Source organism: Odocoileus virginianus, chromosome 17 (genome assembly GCF_023699985.2).
Source record: "Odocoileus virginianus isolate 20LAN1187 ecotype Illinois chromosome 17, Ovbor_1.2, whole genome shotgun sequence".
Classification (NCBI taxonomy): domain Eukaryota; kingdom Metazoa; phylum Chordata; class Mammalia; order Artiodactyla; family Cervidae; genus Odocoileus; species Odocoileus virginianus.
Window position 1 is genome coordinate 39,200,592 of NC_069690.1, and position 25,081 is coordinate 39,225,672.

The 25,081-nt window shown below is 40.5% G+C and overlaps 2 protein-coding genes and 1 long non-coding RNA gene across 5 annotated transcripts in view; 1 reads left to right on the forward strand and 2 right to left on the reverse strand.

Annotated features, from left to right (window-relative positions):
• Positions 1-22,334, forward strand: part of LOC139039120 (uncharacterized) — a 43,253-nt gene extending 20,919 nt beyond the window's left edge. For all 3 annotated transcript variants that reach the window (XR_011492330.1, XR_011492331.1, XR_011492329.1), the window contains exons 4-7: positions 17,269-17,426; positions 17,925-18,063; positions 20,636-20,744; positions 21,296-22,334. This is a non-coding gene — a long non-coding RNA (uncharacterized lncRNA). The remainder of the gene's footprint in view (positions 1-17,268; positions 17,427-17,924; positions 18,064-20,635; positions 20,745-21,295) is intronic.
• Positions 533-6,148, reverse strand: KRT27 (keratin 27). The gene is made up of 8 exons (XM_020899754.2): positions 5,680-6,148; positions 5,127-5,209; positions 4,179-4,335; positions 3,789-3,950; positions 3,585-3,710; positions 1,665-1,882; positions 1,411-1,460; positions 533-853 (listed from the first exon to the last, which is right to left on the reverse strand). The coding sequence occupies exons 1-8, from the start codon at positions 6,109-6,111 to the stop codon at positions 711-713; spliced, it is 1,371 nt and encodes a 456-aa protein (XP_020755413.2). The 5' UTR covers positions 6,112-6,148; the 3' UTR covers positions 533-710.
• LOC110141027 (keratin, type I cytoskeletal 28) lies at positions 13,636-21,733 on the reverse strand. Its single transcript, XM_070479438.1, has 8 exons — positions 21,185-21,733; positions 20,631-20,713; positions 19,656-19,812; positions 18,296-18,457; positions 17,916-18,041; positions 14,945-15,162; positions 14,283-14,338; positions 13,636-14,012 (listed from the first exon to the last, which is right to left on the reverse strand). Exons 1-8 carry the CDS (start codon positions 21,731-21,733, stop codon positions 13,870-13,872), a joined length of 1,494 nt encoding a protein of 497 aa, XP_070335539.1. The 3' UTR covers positions 13,636-13,869.
• Positions 22,335-25,081: the final 2,747 nt, after the last annotated feature.

Sequence of the window (25,081 nt, forward strand, 5' to 3'; positions counted from 1 at the left end):
TAATGTCATTCTAGTCTTTATGTCATTTATTTCTGATTCTTCAGTTCCTTATATTTCCACTTCAATGAGTGTGTTGCACTCAGTGACTGGATTTTTTTTTTTATTAGTTGGAGGCTAATTACTTTACAATATTGTAGTGGTTTTTGTCATACATTGACAAGAATCAGCCATGGTTTTACATGTATTCCCCATCCCGATTGCCCCTCCCACCTCCCTCTCCGCCTGATCCCTCTGGGTCTTCCCAGTGACTGGATTTTATTACTCTTACTGTTGGTAGTATATACTCAACAAGTATTTACTGAAGGAAGGAAGGTTTAAAATTTGACAAAGATATGAAAAAGACACCAACTAGTTTTTTGCCTGTTAAACTTAACACCTAACTTGTGAGGACCATTGCATTAAAGAGAAGAAATTAAAAACAAATTCAGCTTCTGTTGGTGGGGGGCGGGGGGGGGGGGGCTAGGGCGCAGGGGTGTTGGGGGGTGGGGGTGGGTATATTTAAAATGCAAAGACTGACCAGAACCAGTGAGGATGACTTGCAAGAGGAAGAACTTTTATTGAAACACCACCACAGAGAAAGCCAAAGAAATGTTACTATTCTAAAAATAATTTTTTTTTAAAGTTCATGGGAAGAAAAGCAGAGAAATCAGGGCTCTTATTTAGGAACCCAGCTTTGATTTCATATTTTGATTTAGGGCATTCTTTTGGGCTCAGGAAGGCACCCTCTGCTCACTCTTCATGTTGTTGACTTTGGTGGGCTTCTCTTCCACAGTGTGAACTCTAGATGACAGAACTTTGCCACGAGGATCTATTTCTTCAACAATTGTTTTAACCATGGTGGCTTTAGCTGGATCTAAAATGACATATATACTGCAGTAATATGGAGGCAATTAGAGATTATCATACTAAGTGAATTAAGTCAAAACAAGAACCACAATGCATATGACATCACTTATGTGGGGAATCTAAAAGATGACACAAATGAACCTATCTACGAAACAGAAACAGAATCAGGAATACAGAGAACAGACTGGTGGTCATCTAAGGGGAGGGGTTTGGTTGGATGGGTTGGGAGGTTGGGCTTGGCAGATGTAAACTTTTACATGCAGAATGGATAAACAACAAGTTCCTACTGTATAGTATGGAGAATTATATTCAGTAATCTATGATGAACCACAGTGGAAACTAATATTAAAAAAAGAATATGTATATGTATGTATATATAATTGAATCACTTTGCTGTAAAGCAGAACTTAATACAACATTGGAAATCAACTCTACTTCACTTTAAAAAAAGAAAAAAGTTAAATGAGACATGAATTGTTAGAATTTATCAAATTCATAAAGGGGAAATAACTCATTCCTTGAAACATATACAAATGTTGAATGCTCAACCCAGCTTTTGTTTACCTTTTATCTGATTTCCTGGCCCACCATAGCCTTTTGATTTAGCGCAAGAGCTGTAAAAACATAAAGTATGTATTAGATATTTCGCATTGTTTTGCAAGAAACTGATTTAAGATGAATGATTTAATATGGGAGATAACGAAACTCTTAACACTAGGAGGAGTTTATGTACACATGACCTAGATCATAGACACTTTGGATTTCAAAAAAGTCTTTAATAATCTTAAAATAGTTTTTTCAGTGTAAATACTACTTACCCATCCTCTCCATCTATCAGGCGGCAGTAGGTCTCGATTTCTTTTTCTAGGTGGACCTTGATGTCCAGGAGCTGTTCGTATTCCAGTTTCTGGCCCTCGGTTTCGGTCCTGACCTGGTGCAGCTGCTCCTCGAGGGCTCCGATCTGAGCCTGGATCTGGGCCAGCTGTGCACAGTAGTTGCCCTCCGTCTCCGTCAAGGAGCACTCCAGGGAGTGTTTCTGAGGATCAGTGAGACAATTTAGTAGATGATGTCACTGTTTTAGGATATTTCAAAGCACTTAAGAGATATTGAGAGAGTTATCCTTACATAATAACTGTATTCCTCTTGTTTAATATTAATTGTTGCCCTTATTAGATGTCATACTATTTTTAATCTATTGGAGAATAGCACAGTTGGTGGTAAATGCTACTCATATCCCCATGAGTGTTAGAAAATTTGTTTTCTCTTAGGACACAGTCTAAAGATCTGTCCCCTCTCACTTACCCTGTGCTTTAGTACAGTTTGCCACTTTTTCCAGGAATTAAAGTCCCCCTACATTTTGTGAACTCATTTCTAATCGTGTGGCAGCTTTGTGTCATGAGGATTATAGCTGTTACATTAAAGAAGTAATCCTGGGATTTCCCTGGTTTGCAGTGGTTAAGAATCTGCCTGACAATGCAGGGGATGTGCCACAACTACTGGTCCTGCACTCTAGAGCCCATGCTCCACAACAAGAGAAACCACTGTAATGAGAAGCCTGCACACTGCAACCAGAAAGTGGTCCCTGCTCGCCACAAATAGAGAAAGCCCACGTGCAGCAATGAAGACTGAATGCAGCTAAAAATACATTTTAAAAAAACTTTAAAAAAGTAACCTTTGCATAAATTTTCTGGAAGTAGATTGATCCCAAGAAAAGAGTGGTGTTCTTAGGCTTTAAATAGTTTGATTCATTGGCTTTATGGGTTTATCCCACAGATGGGTGCTTGCTGTAATTTTACATGGGATGACAATGAGAGTGTCTTATTCTTCTACCTGCAAGAATTTCACATATATTTATAGCCTCTTCTGGAAGTTTACTAGCCACAGTGGAAAAAGTATAGACTTGGGAGTTAGAAAATTTGGAGAGAAGTTCGGGTACCTTTGTATCTGACTGTGGGACTCTAGGAAAATTGCTTAACTTCTTTGAACCTCAGGTTCTTCTCTTGGAAATAATAACATGAAATATAAAGTCTGGTCTGCCCAAGACCCAGGGTTATTGTGAACTCACGTGGGTGAAAGTGCTGGGCAACCCTTAATGAAAAAGGTTATTATTAATATTATTGTCATGTTTAGCTTTATGTGCAGCCTTCATGCCTCTCCTTTGCTTGTTTATGTCCCTTAAAAGGGAACCTGTAAGTGTTCCAATTAAAATTAAGTGGCCCAAAGGAATGCTAGATAAAGAAACTAGGATGGGTGCAAGTGTGTTTTTGCACTTCATGAACAGTGATTTTTCATCTTCTGATGTGGGAGAGAAGACTCAGGGTAAAAACTGTTTTCTTCTTCTTTTTTTTTTTTTACTATTTATTTTTATTTATTTATTTGGCTGTGCCAAGTCTTAGTTGTAACATGTGGGATCTTTAGTTGCAGCATGTGGGATCTAGTCCCCTGACCAGGGATGGAACCTGGGTCCCCTGCATTGGGAGTGCAGAGTCAGCCCCTGTTTCTTTTTGAGTACCTAAAAAATCATTGTATTTTTTTTAATTCTAACATTTCACAATTATTAGCATCTTGGTATAATTTTCAGGCCAAAGATATTCTACTGTGAAAAAATGCAAATGTATCTTATTTCAGGCAGAGTAATGACTGAATAAAAATGAAAATTAATAATAACAGCTGGCAGAAAAACTCTAATTTTTTCCCCTCGACTTCTAAAGCAACTCTTTGGTGTCATTTTTACTTACTGTTGCTAAGAGAGACTGAAGTTCAATCTCCAGGGTTTGAAGAGTACGCTTCATCTCCGTCAGTTCATTCCGAGCTGAGGTGGTGGCGCCAGCATCATCAGAAATCTGCTGCTGCAGCGAAGCGCTCTGAAACATTATGGGCCTATGAGCGATGCTTGCATCAGCACCGGGTGCCAAGTCAGCGCACCCTAGCTTGCTTTTTACCTTTTCGTTGAACCAGGCCTCTGCATCCCTGCGGTTCTGCTCGGCCAGGGCTTCGTACTCTGCCCGCATGTTGTTCAGAAGAACCGTGAGGTCCACGCCGGGTGCCGCATTCATCTCCACATTCACATTGCCTCCGGCCGCGCACTGCAGAGCCTTCATCTCCTAAAAGAAACCATGTTGGGATTGGAATATATATGAAGGAGCCAGACAGACACGATCCATATGGTTAGAAACTTCTGTTAGGGTTTCTTTGGAGGGAGATGAACAGAAACATTTCAGACCATCTAAGCCATATAGAGAAATCAACAATTTCTTGAATTCAAGATATTATATTTGTCATCTGAAACGTATTTTTTAAACATTTTTAAACAGGGGAGAGAGACCACCTACCTCCTCATGGTTCTTCTTGAGGTACGCCAGCTCCTCGCTGAGTGTCTCCAGCTGAATCTCTAAGTCCGTTCTGCACAGAGTCAGTTCGTCCAGGACCCGGCGCAAACTGCTGACATCCGCGTCCACGCTCTGGTGGAGGGCCTGTTCATTTTCAAACCTTAGAAAAATATTTGAAAGCGTCATCACATCAGTCATCACCTTTTGTGTTAAGTCACTCAGTTGTGTCCCGCTGTTTGCCACCCCGTGGACCGTAACCCTCCAAGCTCCTCTGTCCATGGAATTCTCCAGGCAAGAATACTAGAGTGGGTAGCCATTCCCTTCTTCAGGGGATCTTCCCAATCCAGGGATTGAACCCAGGGTCTCCTGTGCTGCAGGCAAATTCTTTACCCTCTGAGCCACCAGGGAAGCCCCACCATCACCTTTTAGGTCATCATAAAACTCAAGCTAAGGGACTTCACTGCTCGTCTCCTGGTTAAGACTCTGCATTTGCACTGCAGGGGGTTCCATCTCTGTTGGAGGAACTAATTATCTTACATGCCACAAGGCATGGCAAATAGAATAAAACATAATAAACTCAGAATGGATATTAAAAAAGGTTAAGGCAGAAACTGTATAAAACAAAACAAAAAACCCTTCAAACTAAGCTTTTAAGTCCAACTGTTAAAATATACTCCAAACTTCAGGTAGATCATTCATAATCATAAAAGTAAATAAATTTCTTTGACACAAGAGAATGAGAAAACTCAAAATTCCCCTTTTGTATGACTTTGACATTCATTTGTGTCAGTCCCCCAATTTCCCAATAAATATATATAATTCAGTGAGTCATTCGAACATGCATTTGGTTTAAAACAAATAAACTCAAAGAATGGAGATGACCTCAAATAGCCTAAATAAAAGAGGGAAAGGCTTAGGCAACTGTTCTGGTTTCTTTTCAGCTCCACTTACTTTAGTCTGAAGTCATCAGCTGTGAGCCTTGCATTGTCATTTTGCAGGACAACATTGGCATTGCTTGTTGTTGCGGAAATTATCTGATAAATGGAGAATTAGTTAAGAATGAGGAAATATTTTAAAAAATTCATATTTCCTTGAAATAAAGTCAACTATAAAATTATGCAATATTTTTGGCATCCTGTCTCTAACAAGAAGATGATCCTTGAAAATAGAAAATTTAAGTATAGCCTCTTTTACTCTCTATCTTACCCATTAAAAAAGAAAAAAACTTTCTATGGAAAACTTTCTATGTAAATATATAACTGGAGACATTGGGTAGTTTTTGATATTTTAGTATTTCTGAAAGCATAAACATGCATACCACATATCAGATGATGAGTGAGCCATGTTTGAAGACCAGAATTTTAATATAAATTAGTTTTAATATTAATAAACTACCTAAAATTAGCAGCTGAGAGCAAAGCCTTGCTGTGATAATTTAGGCATCTGTGCCTGTGTGGCTAATTACCCTTACAGGTACTAAACCTCATGGCACTGTATTTCTTACCTGGTTCCTAAGGTCGTCAATTACCGTAAAGTATCTGCTATAATCGTGATCGAGACCACGGCAGGAACCAGGCCCAAATTTCTCATACCAGCCCTTGATCTTCTGCTCCAAGTCGGCGTTGGCCTCCTCCAGGGCGCGCACGTTGTCCAGGTAGGAGGCCAGGCGGTCGTTGAGGTTCTGCATGGTCACCTTCTCATTGCCGGAGAGGAGGCCATGTTCATTTCCAGTGAAGGCAGCGCAGGAAGCATTTCCTCCGCCCAGCCCTCCGCTGTAGCCTCCTGCAGAGGAGCTTCCTCCAAAGGCGCAGGTGAAGCCGCTTCCAAAGCCTGTGCTGCTGACCCCAAAGCCGGCTGCCCCACTGGAGAGCCGCACAGAGCCAGCTCCCCCACAGGAGCCAAGGCGTCTGGATGCAGAAGAAAAGCGCACGCTCATGGTGTCTAGACTGCCCTGCTTCTTTCTGGAGGGAAGCTCTGATGGCAAATGTCCTACTCGAACAGTTTCATGTACCTTTATATACACATTATCAGGGTGTTTCTTGGTGAACTCTGCTACCCATAGCAAAATGGTGTTTGCCAGCTCATCTGAAGTATTCATAATTAGGTGCTTTTTTCTTAAATGAATGCCTTTACCCTAATGTGTCCATTTCTGTAGGTGGATAGTTACCTTAGGGTTATTTGTTATCTCCAAAATGAGAAAGGGAGGAGTATTATCAAGATTATTATAGTGAGGCATTTCAAATTTAGCTTGAGTAATCCTTCCTGTCTTCCAGGCCTTAGGACTATAAAGTTCCTGTAAGAATAAAATAGTGTGATACACAAATTTCTTTTTCCCTTGCTCAAACCAATAATTTTGCTTTTTCTCCAGTAAGTGAGCCATCATAGTCATGGTTTTCTATAGGTAATAATGATCCTTTTGGATAGATCAAAAATAATTTCAAGAACCAGTGGGTTCATGGTACCAGAGGAAGAAGGCCAGGTACAAAATGAAAATCGAGGAATTAAATGGGCTCTTCTTTGAAGACAGATAGTCTTCTCTTGATTCTTATCCCTCCTGAGTTACCATGCCATCTTTATTGGTTTTCTGTCTAAGCTCTTTTCTAACCAGGTTAAATAACAGTATTGGTTAACCTCTGTGGGTCTCAGTTTCTTCATCTATAAAATGAAGGGACTAGACTATGACCTGATATTCCTGTTCTATTTCTGAATTTCTTGTATTCCTATGTTTCTTCCTGTCATTATTTCTAGAAAAATTTTCTGCGTTCATTTCCTCCACTTTTCACTTCCTACTCATCCCTGAATTTTAATCTCATCATTTAACTGAAACTTATCCCACAAAAATTACTAATTACCCTACATCTCAAATCCAGTTATCATTTTTCATATTTCTTCTCCTACACCCTCTTGGACACATTTGATACCGACCACCTGAGTCTAACTGAGTCCTAAACCATTGCTTTCAAGAATACAGCTACATCTCTGCTCCTTTTCTTTCTTCCACTCATAGATTCTGAAAAAATGGTCTAAAATTTGTCATTCTTTACAGTTTTGTACTCACGATCTTTTTTCCTACCCTCTCTCCCTCAGTGATCTCATCCCTTCTTGTGGCTTTGGCTCTATGTGAATGGTTTCATATTGTCTAATAATGGCTTCTTCCCCTTTCTGGACACATTCCTTACTGTGCCCATCAGACATTCCTACTTGGATGTTCTGTCATGACTTTCAACTCAGTCACCTTGTCATCATACTTTGTTCTTTGGCATCCTTCTCTGTTATTTGTTGGTAGAATTACCCTGAGTCATCTCATGATTATTAAGAAAAATTTTAATTGCTCTCATTTTATACCAGCTGTCTCCAGTAATTCACTAGGTCCTATTGAATCTACTTCTGCAGTTTCTCTTGAAGAATTTTTCTCTTTTCCTTGTCTTTGTCACTATCATTTTCTTTCAGCTCAGTTCTTAGAACCTTAATTGGAATTTTGGTTTCGAGTCTTTTTCCTTTCCATCATGGTCAGGAGGCCAAGGTACCAGTCCTGAAGTACCACACCATTCATGTAATTGACAGAACTTGGGCTGTTGAGTCAGATATATCAGCATGCACATATCAGTTCTGTCATTTTTTCTAACTGTGGTACTAATGCAAGCTCATTCTTTCTGAGCCTTGGTTTTTCATTACTAAGATGGAGCCATTACTTGTATTGTTCAGATACTGTTGAATGGTAGCTAAATATGATACACAATTATGCTTGCCAATGGTAGGTAGTCAATGAGTATTTCTTTCCTTCCTCTACTCTTTTTCAGTTTAAATCCATCAACCATAGACTAGCTGAAGCTTCTTCTCCTGACATTTCAGACTCTTCTTCTACCTGCCTGACTTGTCCATTCTTTTATTTTACTCCTTCTTTCCCTCTCCTCCATTTTGGTCTTTGCTCCATGCTGTTTTCTTCATTTGAGATTATTTAAGATCTTGAGAGATCTTGCATTTGCCAAGAATTACTGACATCCCTTTCAATTATATAGATTGAAAATGCAGTTGATAAAAATATAAATTTTCATAAGCTAATAAGTGAATTTTCAGAAAAGCAAGCCAGAAAAACATGCTGATCAATCAAGAAATCACTTTAATCAAGCATTAATTTATTGTATTACATAAAACCAGGATTTAAAAAATGTTTTTTTGACTTGTAAGTTTCTGTTATTAGATGTGTATCATTATTACCTCTACTATAGAAGTAATGAAATGTTTTTAAAGAAAAATATTGAGGCTTTAGTACCTCTAGCTGAACTTTTCCTTGAATTTGAGCAAGGACTTCAACATTTTCATTTTGCATTAGGCCCTGCAAATTATGTAGCCAACTCTGGTTATTGGGGCCTTCTCTAGGGAAGCTGAAAAATCCTGGAGAAAAGAACTCAAGATACAGGTATTTGAGTGTTTTCCACAAAAGAAACTCACCTGACAACAGCCCTGGAATGAAATACACACACATACACACAGAACTTTCAAATACTTAAGGCCTTCCTCTTGAAAATGAACAGAATTTCGAAGATCACCTTACACTGAAAAATACTGCAATGTGAAAGACAAAGATTCAAAGAAAGAAGCAAAAAATAGCACTCTCGGAAACAGATAATCAAAGAAGCTGAAGAAAACTTTAAAAAAGAAAGTAAGTATAATTAATATCCTTAGAAGTAACAAAAATACTGCATATTTGAAATACGAATAGAATATCATCAAAGTTGAGCTAGAGAGCAAAAAGAAAGAGATCTTGGGATTAAAAGCTAACTTCCACAACCAAATGTTAACAGATTGGTTGGAAAATAAACTTTTAAAAATCTCCCCAACAGTAGAACAAAGGACAAAAAGATAGATCAACGAAAAGATTAGAAAATTAGATGCTTGGCCTAAGAAGAACAGTCTTAAGGAGGCCTTCCTGAAATAGAGAAGGGAGAAAGAATGAAGAAACTATTTTATAAAGAACCTAGTTTCTAAATGGAAAGAGACCACCAAGAACTAAGAATAATAAATGAAAAAGAATCACAGCCAGGCACGTGCACAGACTATTTCAGGGAACCACGGAAGAAAAGACAACATGTATCCAAGGACGAGGAAATCAGAATGGTTCGGGACTTCTAAACAGTCCTGGAAGCCATGATTCCAGTGAAGGAAGCCTTCAAAATTCTAACTGAAAATGATATTCAACCTAAAATTCTCTGCTTTGACAATTAATCATGAGTGAGGATGGAATAAATATATTTTCAGACATAAAAAGTCTCAAAAAATTTACCTCTCTTGAACTTTGTCAGGAAGTCACTAGAGGGAAAAATGAACAAGAAACAGGAAAGCTTAGGATCCAGAGAATGGGGTTCCAATACAAGAATGCATTGAACAAATTTCCCTGATGGTGTGTACAAGGTAAGTATGATATGTCTATAAGCAAGTAAGCAGGGTCTCTAACAACCCCAAGAGGCCAGGCTTCCCACTTAAATGGAACTTGCCTTGAATGTAGACAGAGGCAATGGTATTCTAAGATACACGAATGATCAAGGAATCCTGTCATGTACTACTATTACATTCCTGTATTAGCCAACTACTTCCTGAAAACAGTGAAATAGAAAGAAAAGGTGACCCTGTGTCCTTTTTTTTTCCCATTTATTTTTATTAGTTGGAGGCTAATTGCTTTACAATATTGTAGTGGTTTTTGTCATATATTGACATGAATCAGCCATGGATTTACATGTATTCCCCATCCCGATCCCCCCTCCCACCTCCCTCTCTACCCGATCCCTCTGGGTCTTCCCAGTGCACCAGGCCCAAGCACTTGTCTCATGCATCCAACCTGGGCTGGTGATCTGTTTCACCCTAGATATACATGTTTCGATGCTGTTCTCTCGAAACATCCCACCCTCGCCTTCTCCCACAGAGTCCAAAAGTCTGTTCTGTACATCTGTGTCTCTTTTTCTGTTTTGCATCTTTCTAAATTCCATATACATGTGTTAGTATACTGTAATGGCCTTTATCTTTCTGGCTTACTTCGCTCTGTATAATGGGCTCCAGTTTCATCCATCTCATTAGAATTGATTCAAATGAATTTGTTTTAATGGCTGAGTAATATTCCATGGTGTATATGTACCAGAGCTTCCTTATCCATTCGTCTGCTGATGGGCATCTAGGTTGCTTCCATGTCCTGGCTATTATAAACAGTGCTGTGATGAACATTGGGGTGCACGTGTCTCTTTCAGATCTAGTTTCCTCTGTGTGTATGCCCAGAAGTGGTATTGCTGGGTCATATGGCAGTTTTATTTCCAGTTTTTAAAGAAATCTCCACACTGTTCTCCATAGCGGCTGTACTAGTTTGCATTCCCACCAACAGTGTAAAAGGGTTCCCTTTTCTCCACACCCTCTCCAGCATTTATTGCTTGTAGACTTTTGGATAGCAGCCATCCTGACTGGCGTGTAATGGTACCTCATTGTGGTTTTGATTTGCATTTCTCTGATAATGAGTGATGTTGAGCATCTTTTCATGTGTTTGTTAGCCATCTGTATGTCTTCTTTGGAGAAATGTCTGTTTCGTTCTTTGGCCCATTTTTTGATTAGGTCATTTATTTTTCTGGAATTGAGCTGCAGGAGTTGCTTGTATATTTTTGAGATTAATCCTTTGTCTGTTGCTTTGTTTGCTATTATTTTCTCCCAATCTGAGGGCTGTCTTTTTTCACCTTGCTTATAGTTTCCTTCGTTGTGCAAAAGCTTTTAAGTTTCATTAGGTCCCATTTGTTTATTTTTGCTTTTATTTCCAATATTCTGGGAGGTGGGTCATAGAGGATCCTGCTGTGATTTATGTCGGAGAAGGTTTTGCCTATGTTCTCCTCTAGGAGTTTTATAGTTTCTGGTCTTACATTTAGATCTTTAATCCCCCTGTGTCCTTTTCTGTCTTTTCTTACTTATCAGAAAGCCAGTGGTGAAGAGTGTTGGTAGAATGTGAGCCTATAAAGTGAAATTTAAAAATAGTTGAGTTTGTTTGATGCAGTGTTCCCACTGTTTTGGTAAGAATAAAATGCATATGCATGTATGAGCTACAGTATATGAGTTGTGGACTTTCCTGGTGGTCTTGAGGTTGAGACTTGTGCTTCCATTGCAGTGGCCATGGGTTCCATCCCTTGTTAGGGAACTGAGATCCCTCATGTCCTGTGGGGGAGATCAGCAGAAAAAAAAAAAATTGTGTAATTTCATTGACTGCATGTTCTTGTATTTGGATTTAAAACTGTCATTGCACAATATGAAACTGTAAAATTCATGCCAACAGCTTAAATTTTTAATTTATGATGACATTGCGCTAGTGGTAAAGAACCTGCCTGCTAATGCAGGACACGTAAGAGCTACAGGTTCAATCCCTGGGTTGGGAAGATCCCCTGGAGGAGGGCATGGCAATCCACTCCAGTATTCTTGCCTGGAAAATCCCATGGACAAGGGAGCCTGGCGGGCTACAGTCCATAGGGTCACAAAGAGTTGGATATGACGGAGTGACTTACCATACCTAATGACATTAAATGGCCAAAAAATCCTACTCCAAAACTATGACGTCAAGAGTATGAATGCAGAAGGAAAAAAAAAAAAACAACTTATTTTAGTGCCTTTAGTGATGCTTTTTCTGCTGATTTTTGAACATAGGAGTCCACATTTTCATTTTGCACTGAGCCCTGCAAGTTATGCAGCTGGCCCTATACACTGTGCTTGTGTGTGCTCATTGCTTAGTCATGTCCGACTCTATGTGACCCCATGGACTGTTGCCCGCCAGTCTCTTTTGTCCATGGAATTTTCCAGACAAGAATACTGAAGCAAGTTTCCATTTCCTCCTCCAGAGGAGCTCCCCATCCGGGGATTGAACCTGCGTCTTCTGCATCTCCTGCATTGGCAGGCAGATTCTTTACCTCTGAGCCACCTGGGAAGCCCATACATTGTACCATTGGGAAATTATTTCCCCATCAACTTCTACTATTTGCTTCATTTAGTGACCTTTGGCTCAAGATTTTATAAATATCCTTTTTGCCCCTTCTTTGAACTTCCATATAACCGTTGGGTTGTTTGGTAGAATTCCTGCCCTCATTGAAGCTTCTCATTAGAATCAATCACAAATTTGAGAAATATGAGAGTTGTTCTTCCTTTGCAGAGTTTAAAATTTGCTGGGAATCCCTATCATACACTTTGATTGAGAAAGATGGAAAGCTGTATTCATCAACCTCATGAAATTTTAAGTTCTAGAAGAGCTGCTCATGGGTTAAATCTGGCCCACCCTATGTTTCTGTACAGTCCATGAGCTAAGAATATTTTTTTATGTTTAAATGGTTGGAAAAAAATCAAAGAAGGATAAATATTTTTTGTCATGTCAAAATTATTGGCCATTCAAATTTCAGTGTCTATAACTAAAGTTTATTGGAAGGTAGTCATGCTTATTTTCTTATCCATTGTTTATGGCTGCTGTCTACTTCAATGAATGAGTTGAGTAGTCATTGAAATAGAGAACTTATGGCCTGCCAAGCTTAAAATATTTACTGTCTGGGCCCAATATTTTAAAGAAAAAGCTTGCCAACTTCTGCTCTAGAAAAAAGTCAGTGGCATGAGATTCTTTGCTGTACATCTGTCGAGATTATCCTGATTATGGGGAATGGTATCCTGATAAGTATCCAGATCTCCAAATGAGTCCGAGATAGGCTCATAGGTGAAACACCAGAAATGTGCCATCTAGAGGTGGAAGTTTTCAATCGCAGGAAATTTTCTAAAAATTTTCCAGATTGCTTCAGTTGTCGCTCACTCAGTTGTGTCCTCCTCTTTGCGACACCATGGACTGCAGCACACAAGACCTCCCCGTCCATCACCAACTCCTGGAATTTACTCAAATTCCATTGAGTCGGTGATGCCATCCAACTATCTCATCCTCTGTCCCCTTCTCCTCCCACCTTCAGGCTTTCCCAGCATCCGGGTCTTTTCCAATGAGTCAGTTTTTCACATCAGGTGGCCAAAGTATTGGAGTTTCAGCTTCAGCATCAGTCCTTCCAATGCATATTCAGGACTGATTTCCTTCCAGATTGCTTGCTCATGTGAAAATGATTTAAAGATTATGCCTGCTTCCCTAGTGGCTCAGCATTAAGAATTGACCTGCAATGCAGGAGACATGAGTTCAATCCCTGGATCAGGAAGATACCCTGGAGAAGGAAATGGCAACCCACTCTAGTATTCTTGCCTGGAAAATCCCATGAATAGAGGAGCCTGGCAGGTTATAGTCCAGTCCATGGGGTCACAAGAGTTGGATGTGACTTAACGACTCAACAACAACAAAGATTATGCCTAGTGAATGTTTAATATTTAATTGCCATATGGTATTGACTATTATATAAAGCTAGGGCAAAAGGCAGTTAAAATATATTCCATAAATGTTTCCCTATGAATTAGACATGGAAAAAATAACTCTCAATTATTTATTTGTCATGAGTGAATGAACATAAGTGCACATCAACTTTTTTATTTATTTGAAAATAAACACCCAACTTCCTGTAAAAGGTAACTAAGACAACAGGGTTTTTTTTCTTGGTAAGTAACTAATCTTTAAGGGTAGAAAGTGTTTTTATTATCTCCTTGATATTTAGAATAATGAAGTTTTCCAGGATATTTCCTCAAATGATTCTTTTCTCAAAAGTGACAATTAGAAAGGAATTCTTTGTTCTGTCTTGCCATTGGTCATTTTAGATGTCTTCTCTTCAATGGACTGAACCCTTGATGAAAGAACTTTACCACGTTGATCTATCTCTTCAACCACCGTCTTTACCAGCGTGGTTCTGGATAAATCTAGAAATAAAACATATGTAATACACATATTCAACTGAAAATATTACATGACAAAGAGTTCCACTGTTGTAATATAATTTTTTTGTTGAGGGAGTTAAGTATTGGTTTATAATAATTGTTTGGGACAGTTGTATCCACTCAACAGAATACTTTAAGTTCAGAGCACATTAGTTAAAATTACTTAAACATAGACAGGCTGTTGCCATAGTGTATGATTGTCATTAATGTAAAAATATTTGCTGAAATAGAAAGAAAACTAGATTTTATTACCTTTAGATGAAGTTCCTGGGCTTCCTGATCCAAAGCCTTTTGATTTAGAGCATGAGCTGTTAAAAGAAATCCAATTTATTCTGTAATATTTGTTCATCACTTCATAAATATTCATTGAGTCAAGGGATGAACATGAATGCCAGCAAACTTTGTAGGCCCAAAACAGATTTTCATTTTCTATAGAGGAAAATATTAAAATTTTAGCTACCTAAATCTAACATTTAGATAGCTAAAGTTTATCTAAAGAGAGGATATAAAACCATCTTGTTTACATTTGATTGTTTTTTAAACCCAAGAATTTGAAACTTAAGGAAAAGTATACACTTTACATATAGATCCTGGGGGGTTGTAAAGAGTACATTTATTTCAGGACAGCAGTGATGTTAGGAATGAACTGAAAGGTAGATAAAGCTTCAAACACACAAGGATTAAAAGGATAACAAATGGAGACTTCTGCAGGGATGACTGGGATCACCCAGAGCAAACGAAGATGCGGCTGTGATGTACAAAGTGTGGAAGAGAAGACAGTTGAGGCAAGAGATGGCCATGCTTTTCTGCAGTGGGAAGGAAGAGGGGAGGCTTGGAGGCATAGAAGGGGAATGACTGTCTATGGTTGTGGCTTGAAATAGGTAAAAACTGAATTTTCTAACGGCATTACTTACTTTCTGTCTCCATCTATCAGGCGGCAGTAGGTCTCGATTTCTTTCTCCAGGTGGACCTTGATGTCCAGGAGCTGTTCATACTCCAGCTTCTGGCCCTCGGTCTCGGTCCTGACCTGGTGCAGCTGCTCCTCCAGGGCCCCGATCTGAGCCTGGATCTGGGCCAGCTGTGCACAGTAGTTGCCCTCCGTCTCTGTCAAGGAGCACTCCAGGGAGTGTTTCTGAGGACATAAAAGGTGTCACAACAAGAGATGAAGGAGGACCACTGGGAGGACACGTGGACTAGTGTTTCTCAGCAAAGGGCAGTACTGCTCCCTAGGTGGACTTTGGAAATCTGAGGCACTTGTCAGAGTTAAACAGGAGGTGGAGAGAAAGGGGAAGTGACTGGCGTTTACTTGGTGGTGGGGTGGGGGTGGGCAGGCCTGATGGATGTCCTGGAGTGAGATACCTGACCCACAGATTTCTGATTATTCCAGTAGACATTCACACATTTAGGTATTGTTTCATATAACAACCAATCTTTATATTAAAACACTTTGGGGGGGGTAAGATAATAAGAAATCAATCTTATTTTGAAGTCTTTCAATTTTATCTTGAGATCTCATACTTATTTTTGAGTTGCCTGTTGTTTTCAATCTAACTCTACTACTGTCTCCAAAGATCCACCCCACCACTGCTTTTTGTGCTGCTGTTTCTTTTTCTAATTCATCCTTGATTTTCTGTCATCAGTCAAAGGCCTTTTAATAAGCACTTGAGATTGTGTGAATGCCCTCACATGGGCGGGATTTCAAGACAAGAGATATATTTCATAAGCCAGGACAAGTCATTATTTCAACTCTACTCTTGTGAATATTATACCTCCTCATTTCCACTTGCATAGTCTGTAATTTGTCTTGTCATGTGATCTCTACTTTAATTAATATAATTTTCCTCTTTCTATTATCGTATCACATCCGGGTGGTTATTACGTCTCTTGATATTAGTTATTACCTCAGTGTGCACTCCTACTTTCACTCTTTCATTTTCTTTGTATTCTTGTGTGGACCAACTCCCAATCTTATGTTGTTTAAAATGAAACTTATCAGTGAAAAGAAGGTGTAAGCCTCAGTCTGTTTCATTACAGGGTAGTTGGGCCCAAGTGTTTACATATTAAATATATATTATTTTAAAACTTCCATTTTTCCTCTTGATTGTTGTTATGGCATTACACTGGTTTTAAAAATCTTGTGTGTATTGCTAAATATATTATCTCTTGACTCCATTTTTAGGATTATAAAGAGGGAGTTATAAGAGATTCATTATTAAACAGGAGTCTCAGGGAGCTAAGAAGCACTGCCTTTGATAAACAGGCTGACCAGTACATCACATGGGTGGGGCTGGGCTCTCCAGGGAAAAGAAGTGGAAGGTGAACAGGATAGTAATAGGACGCTGAGGCGACAAGTGGCAGATATCAGGGAGGTGCGTGCTCAGGTGTTCAAAACTTGAATTTCCCTGATAAAGTGTCCTCATATGATACTCCTTTTCAAGATTGTTAACACTGTCCTAAATCAGACCAGACCATAAGCATCTCTGTCTCACAACTTCCTACTGTAAAGGTTGGCTTGTGAATGTGGAGACAGGTCAGGATGAACTTGGAAGTTTGTACATTACAGGAAGCATGTGAAGCATTGAGATATATTTAGACAACTCTCAGCATGTTCACAGTTTGTGTTCCAAACTATAGAAGTCATCTGACCACAAAAGAATCTCAGGAATGGAAGATAGGTTCCATGCCACCCTTATTCTATTATTCGATTATGTTGGAAGTTAAGATGGGCTTTTTTGTGGATTATTTCATGAGCCCAAACTACAGGACTACTGGCTGCACGGAATCTAGCTACTTTCTAATATCATTGCTTTTCTGTGAAAGTGCTTAAAATTCTGCTCTGGGAGCTCAGGAATTTATTTCCTTCAGCGCAGCTCCAAAATGAGAGGGAGGATTTGTGTTCAGGAGCACGGCAGCAGGAATAGGGCCTCAGGTTCTAGTTGCAGGAAAGAAGGGAATGGGGAAGAGAGGAGGGTTCCAGGAGCCCAAAGTGGAAGGGAGGAGGGTCTTGGGTACCAGCCAGCAGTGGTGATGAAGGTGAAGGAGGAGAGGGGCACAGTTGTCCAGATGGGGTTAGTGAGTGGTAAAATTTCCAATCTAAATACGATATAGTAAGAAAGCCCTAGCCTTTTTTAGGGTGTCTACATCAAATCAGTCTTCCTATTGTTTTGAGTATCTTTTCCTTCTCTGCTTACTGTTATTTGTATAATAGTGACTCTTTGTGTCAACCTGGTGTCCTCAGGGGCTGTGAAACCTCTGATGAGGACAGGGAACCCTTGGACCATCACGTGTGCCATAATTCTCAAAACCAAGCCTTTTGAATGCTGCCAGCAGACACTCCAGAAGAGAAGCCATTTTCCTCCTGGGCTGTGTCCACGGAAACATTTGAAATAATTGGCAGTAAGTGCCAGAGAAGGCTGACAGCCAAGTCTTTTGGGGTGTGTCGGGTTGGGATGTCTCCCCTGGATGCCCTGAGGCTGAAGAGGCTAACAGTCCTCAGATGTGTCCCCTTCTTTGCCTGGTGGCAAGCACAGTGTGGCCTTTAACAGGACTTCAGCAATATTAGGAGATGCTGGTGATACCAGCTCTGCTTTGCCTGACCGCCTGACATAAGCTTGCCACTTGATTGTCGGGTAGATCAATGCTGCTGCTGTTTGCTTTGCATCCAGCTGAAGAAAGGACCCATTTCGGGAAGTGGGCACTGAGCCTGGGCGGGAAGGAACCTTCAGAGACCTCAGGGAAGAAGAAGTGCTGTCTGTCTCTCTGAGCGTCTCGGGGTCTGTCTGTCCTCCTCTCTCCACTAAGTATTCGGAGATGAAGTTATGACAGGGGGCCTGGGAAGAATTTCAGTTAGACTTTTTGGAGTCGCTGACCTGCGCTCTCACCTACCGTTGCCAGGAGGGACTGCAGCTCTATGTCCAGGGTCTGCACCGTGCGCTTCATTTCCGTGAGCTCGCCCCGGGCGGAGGAGGCCGCGCCCGCGTCGTCAGAGATCTGCTGCTGCAGGCTGGCGCTCTGCAAGGCCGGGCGCCCGGGAGTAAGCGCGTCTGAGCTTGCCAGGGGGTGGGTGGGTGCGTGGCGGGGGTGGGGTGAGGGGGATGATGGGGTGGGGTGGAGGGATGCAGGGTGAGGGGTGTGGGGGTGGGGGGTGGCGGGGGTCGGGTGAGGGGGATGAGGGGGATGAGGGGGATGAGAGGGTGGGGTGGAGGGATGCAGGGTGAGAGGTGGCGGGGGTGGGTACCGGCCCGGCTGGGCTGGGCATCCCTCACCTTTTCGTTGAACCAGGCCTCGGCGTCCCTGCGGTTCTGCTCGGCCAGGTCTTCGTACTCGGCCCGCATGTTGTTCAGCAGAAGCGTGAGGTCCACGCCGGGCGCCGCGTTCATCTCCACGTTCACATTGCCTCCCGCGGTGCACTGTAGAGCCTTCATCTCCTGCGGGGAGACGTTGACTGTGACCCGAGGGCGGTGTGGGATCACCTGCGCTCTTGTTCCTTTTTTAGGTCTCAGTTTGTGACTTAAATTCGAGTTGTCTAAGTTAAGGCACGAATGATTTTTTAAGTTGACTTATTCGATCAGTAGTCATGCCAATCATCTATTTACTTCGTTATTTGTTAAGACAGCCACAACCAACACCACAACATCCAGAGAGATGTTTTATCCTTTCAAGTGAGAAGTGGGTACAAAGATCAGAGAGTTCTTAAATTCTTTTTTTTCTTTATTTAAAAAAAAATTTTATTAAACTTGATTTACAATGTTATGTTAGTTTCAACTGTACAGCAAAATGATCCATATGTATCTATTCATTTTCAGGTTCTTTTCCATTGTAGATAATGTTATTACAAGATATTGAATGTAGGGAATTCCCTGGCGGTCCAGTAGTTAGGACCTGGCTTCCACTGCAGAGGGCCTGAGTTGGATCCCCCCTGGTTGGGAAACTAAGAGCCCACATACCGTGGGGTGCAGCAAAAAAAAAAAAAAAAGAAAAAAAAAAAAGAAAAAGATATTGAATATAGTTTCCTGTGTGGTACAATAGGACCTTGTTGTTTATGTTATGTATAGTAGTTTGCATCAAGCATATAATTCTCGATGAAATGTCAGTGAGAGTGCTTGTTGATGGGACTAGAGCAGTGGAAAAACAAATAAAAATCCCTGCCCTCTGGGAACTCTCACCTTAAGGACCACAGCTCTCAGTTGAGCACTTGTTATATGCCAGACATTGTTCTAAAGCAGTTTAGGGGTATTAACATCTCTAACTAATAGGTACTATTACCAGACTTAATTTACAGATTGGGAAATGGAGGCACAGAGAGGTTAAACTATTTGCCCAAGATGCTTAGTACCTGAACATCCAGGACTTGAACATTCCTGGATTTGAATGTGGTAGAGAAAAGTAATGTAGTAATTTCCTAAGGTTAGGCTGTGACAGCCAGAAAATTGAAGGATACGGATCAAAGTGTTAACCATGTATTACCTTGGGGGATGAGATTAGAAGGGCAGAGCTGGAGACATGGAATTCTTTGTTTGATATGCCTTGGCATTGTTTGAATTATTATAAGGAGCACGAGTTACTATTGTCATTTAGTCTTCACTCCCAAGTATTTAAAATAACTAGAGCTAAATCTTCCCCTACCTCTTCATGGTTCTTCTTGAGATAGGTCATCTCTTCACTCAGGGATTCATACTGCAGTTCCTGGTCAGTCCTGCAGAGAGTCAGTTCATCCAGGACTCGCCGTAACCCGTTGATGTCAGCCTCTGTGTTTTGGTGAAGGGCGAGCTCATTTTCATACCTTAGGAAACATTTAGTGAATCTCAGCTCAAGAGACCGAAAAGTAAAACCTGCTTTACTCAACTGCTCAACTGCTTTTAAGTGAAAGTTAAATGAAATCAGGTCTCTAAATATTATAAGTGTATACAAAGAAAGTCCTCCTCCACTCCTCTCACACAATTCTGTGCAGAATAATCAGCATGAATATCTGGTCATGCAAATTCCAATAGCATATCCCAATTAAGTAGAAATAGACTGTTTCAGAATTTTATTGAAGTTAAAAGTGAAAATTGTAAATTGGGCCATTAAAACAAATATTTACATTTACTTTGTACTTGGCACTATTTTAGGCAGGCCTAGAAATACAGTGATATTTTGGCTCAAGAATGTCATAAATATGTAAAATGTGAGTCTAGCTGATTGTAATCTTAGAACATGCTTTGTGTTGCATTTTGTTGTTGCATTGTCACATGTTACTTCCTTTAATCTCTTAGGTTATAGCTTGTTCTATGCGTACGTACTAATCACTTTAGTTGTGTCAGACTCTATGTGACTCTATGGACTTTAGCCCACCAGGATCCTATGTCTAATGGGATTCTCCAGGCAAGAATACTGGAGTGGGTTGTCATGCCCTTCTCCAGGGGATCTTCCTGACCCAGGGATCAAATCTGTGTCTCTCATGTCTTCTGCACTGGAGGGTGGGTTCTTTACCACTAGCACCATCTGGGAAGCCCATAGCTTGTTCTATGGGGTGAAATTTCGGGGTGAAATTGAAATTTTATATAACACATTAAGTGGACTAGAACCATGTTCTAGGTGTGATTATTTTCTATATCCTACTTTAGCCGGAAATCGTCAGCAGCCAGTCTGGCATTATCAATCTGCAGAATGACATTAGCATTTGCCGTAGTGGAAGAGATGATCTAGAAGAAATCAGGAGGGAGAACACAACCAGTAAGTCTGCTCTAACAACCTATTATTTCAGGAAACAAACAAGCACACAAACAAAAAACATTGTAGAATCAACCTTGGTATAAAAAAAAATCTTACTTCCTTATGTAATAACCAAAAAGGTTTAAAATTTTGTTTTTAAAAATTACAAATATGGTTTTACTTCTTTCCATATAACTTTTAGACTGTAATACTTCTTTGTCAATGAATATATCTCAAAATAAGCAATAATGGAACTAGTAACATTTAAGTTGCATAGACATTCATGAATCAGAATGCCTGTTTTTAGCTAATAGGAAGAATTACGTTTCAAAATAGATAATAAATATGATATAAATGATACATAACAGTTCTGAAGCATTTCCTGTTCTACTTCTGTGTCTTTTGCTAGATCATTTTTAGTTTTAAATACTTTGAATAGTTCCAAGTTTGTGAATTCTCACCTTATTCTTAAGATCTTCGATTGTTAAGTGATATCTGCTGTAGTCATGATCAAGTCCATGGCAAGATCCAGGACCATGTTTTTCATACCAACTCTTGATTTTTCTCTCTAGTTCAGCATTTGCCTCCTCCAGAGCTCGCACGTTATCCAGGTAGGATGCCAAGCGGTCATTAAGATTCTGCATGGTCACCTTCTCATTCCCAGAGAAGAGTCCCCCTTCACTTCCAGCAAAGCCAGCACAGGTACCACTTCCCGGGATACCACCAGCGTGGTCCCCACCAGGAAGACTGCCCAAGCCGCCGCCCAAAGCGTAGGAAAATCCACGTCCAGCACCAGAGTTGCCACAAGCATTGCTACCTGCAAAGCCTGTGCCTCCATTGGATGGTCTGACAGATCCAGTTCCAGACCGTAGGCAAATATGCCTGGACCCGCTAGAAAATCGGAGAGACATGGCAATATGAGAAATGGTCACTTTGTCTGTGGATAGCTGTGACTTCAGAGGAGAACAGAATATTGTGTGCTGATGGCTTCTTTGGGCTTTTATACACATTGGGGGGTGTCTCTATTTGAGTTATACATGCCAAAAGGAAAAAAAAGGCATCATTCAAATTAGCATGAAATTATGTATAATTGGGTGATTTGGGGGGCTAAATTAATGTCTACCATCCTGGGTTGTTGCTTCAGGATATTTGTTATCTTACATATAATAGGGTTCATTCTATATTAAGTTCATTATTTTAACTTATAATTTTGGGTGAGTAATCCTTTACTTTCATCTAGACCCTAAGAATATACCATTATTATTTGATACAGGTTATTATAAAGTCTTAAAAGTTAAGCTTGTGATAGGGTACCATCAGCTACAGTAGGGTCTTAATTACCAGAGAGATATATTGATATAAAGAACCATTAGCTACAGAAACACATATTTTATCCCACCACACCAAGAAGCATTGTGTTGTTTTAAAACATATATGATCCTACTAACTTCTCTTGTCTTACTGTGATTATTACATCTATTCGTTACCTTGAACAATAACCTAAATATTGACTGATTCCTTTATTTAAAATGTATAGCTACTACATTTGTTAGTCAATACTAAGTGTAAAAATAAAGACATGATGCTAAATAAATGCAGACATGAAAAATGCATAGTTACAATCTTTGAGAAATGTATGGTCAGGACCAGATAGGGGCTGGATCATGTTTAGCTGTCTGTATTAAAAACTTTGAAATGAATCATAACTAAAAAGCAGGGGACAACATAATCACGTTGAAATGAAAAATAAGACCAGTTACAAGGCTAGGAAAATGGTTCAGGTGGAAAGGATGAGGGTAGTAGGATGGAAAGAAGTTGAGAGGAGATGGTCATTGATTGAATTTGGAGAATAAAGAATAAGAATTGGGGGTGGCTCTTAGGTAATTGCTTTCAGATGCTGGGAATCCTATAATACTGAATGAGATAGGAAACACAAGAGGAGGAAGATACTGGGGTTAGCTTTGGTCCAGCTGAGTTTTAAGGGTTGGTGGAATGTCTCATATGAAGATAGGAAGTGTGAATGTTTAGAATAAGTACTTGGAATGGGGAAAGATGCCTGACTAGCAATGAGTGAAAGGCTTGAAGGACCAACTCTCATTTCTAATGACATTTAAATGCATATTTGGAAGTTATCTTCATGTAGGAGGAGAGAAGATGATCGGCTGATATGCATTTGGGGTTTGAAGATGGGCTCAGAAGAAGGAAAAAATAGTGAAGAAGTTTCTGGTGCATGCTGAGTTGTGTCCCAACTCTTTTATGATCCCATGGACTGTAGCCCACCAGGTTCCTCTGTCCTTGGGATTTTCCGGGCAAGAATATTGGAGTGGGCTGCCATTTCTTCCTCTAGGGGAATCTTCCTGACCCAGGGGTCAAACCCCCATCTCCTGTGTCTCCTGCATTGGCAAGTAGATTCTTTACCACTCAGCCACCTGTGAAGCCCGTGATTGACCATATGCTGCTGCTGCTGCTGCTAAGTCACTTCAGTCGTGTCCGACTCTGTGTGACCCCATAGATAGCAGCCCACTAGGCTCCCCCATCCCTGGGATTCTCAAGGCAAGAACACTGGAGTGGGTTGCCATTTCCTTCTCCAGTGCATGAAAGTGAAAAGTGGAAGTGAAGTCGCTCAGTCGTGTCTGACTCTTAGCGACCCCATGGACTGACGCCTACCAGGCTCCTCCATCCATGGGACTTTCCAGGCAAGAGTACTGGAGTGGGGTGCCATTGCCTTCTCTGGATTGACCATATAGTCATATGTAAAGAAGGAAGTAAGACTAGAGGAACAGATACACTGAGCAAAGACAAAGATTGAGTCATTGGGCACTTTTTTGAGGATATACAGCAGGTGGAGTGGGCAGGAGATTAACAGAGATGAAGGATGGTAGGTTAAAGTTGGATGGTGGAAGCCAGAGTTTAGAATTCTAATTGAGATATAACCCCAGATCTTGATAAAGTTTAGTGAATAGACATGGGGCCTGGACCCAACAATCGCTGGAATAAGAGGTTAGAAATGGACTGACACTGAAGTCCTGGAGTAGGAATTAGACTGGAGTGTTAAACGAGCCATCTTTATAGCCAGGAAGTCTCCCATGATGGCAGGAGATGAAGAGAAGTGGACTACAAACCAGGTGGGGAAGTCCTTGGATGGTGGAAGGGTGTGGTGGGGGGTAATTGGATAGCATCAGCCTCAAAAGAAGAATTTTAGCTTAAGAATGAAATGACAGGAAGCTGGATGTGGCATTGGGGATATAGAGAATACGGATTCGGCCTTGAAGTCTGTATGTTAGATATGTGGAAGTGGAGTTGGGAGGGAATGAGGAGAGAGGTGGAAGGGAAATGGAGGAGAGGAGAGAGGGAGGAGAGGGTTGGGAGGTAGAGAGAGGAAATGAATGATCAGTTTCCAACAGAAAAAGTTCCTGGGCGAATTTGGGAGAAAGACACATTAAAGTGTAATATTATAAAAAATCTTTTCAGTTGAACCCTCCTGCAAAGAAACGTGCAGAAAAGGTTTAGGGAGTTGTCAAAATGTGGTTAAAAAGACTTTCCACCTCTTTTTGTTGACACAGTAAAGGAGACTTGGCTTAGCACAATACCCAGCAAATGAAAAGCTGTCAATGAAGGGCAGCTTTATTGTTGTGGTTGTGTTATAAGCTGGTGTGGACAGTCTGGGGAGGTCAAGCTGCGGTGGAAGCAGAAGTGGGCAAGAAATGACCTGAGAAGCCTCCTCTTGAGGCTTTGGTGGGAGATCGGGGTGAAGGAAGAAGAGAGGATGGGAGGAGGAGGAGCAGGAGGGACTTGGTTGGGCTTGACTGGTTCCAGTTCTGTGGCAGAGAGAGGAATGAAGTTGCTTTGCCACCAAGACAGTCAGGGTGTCTCCTGGAACTCTGCTGGTACAAGCAGCCTGAAACCTAGTTAGCCGGTACTGAGGCTGGCATCAACATGGCCTTTAAATGCATTTTCTGGGCAAAGTTGTAGGATCTTTTTAGAGCTGCAGAGGGCCTGAGGCATCACCCATTTCAGCCTTTTCATTTGACAGATGAAGCAAGTAAGTCCCAGAACTGTTAAACAGTTTGCTCAGAGTCACTAGCTACCTGCCAAGTGAAGATGTGGTATATTTTTAGGTGACCTTGAGAGTCTTGTATCTTGAGCACATTTCAGATATAAGAAATAACTCTACTGAATATCTGCTTTATATGTTGCCATCAGTAATCTTAAAATGCTGTATGGGTTGTGAAATTATCTTTTAATTAAGTTATTGAGTGATTGAAATTGAAAGAACAAAGAATAAGGATATTAAAATATATAAAGAACTGTGACTCTCTTCAATGCTTGCGTGATCATTGAATTTGAATTCATGTGTC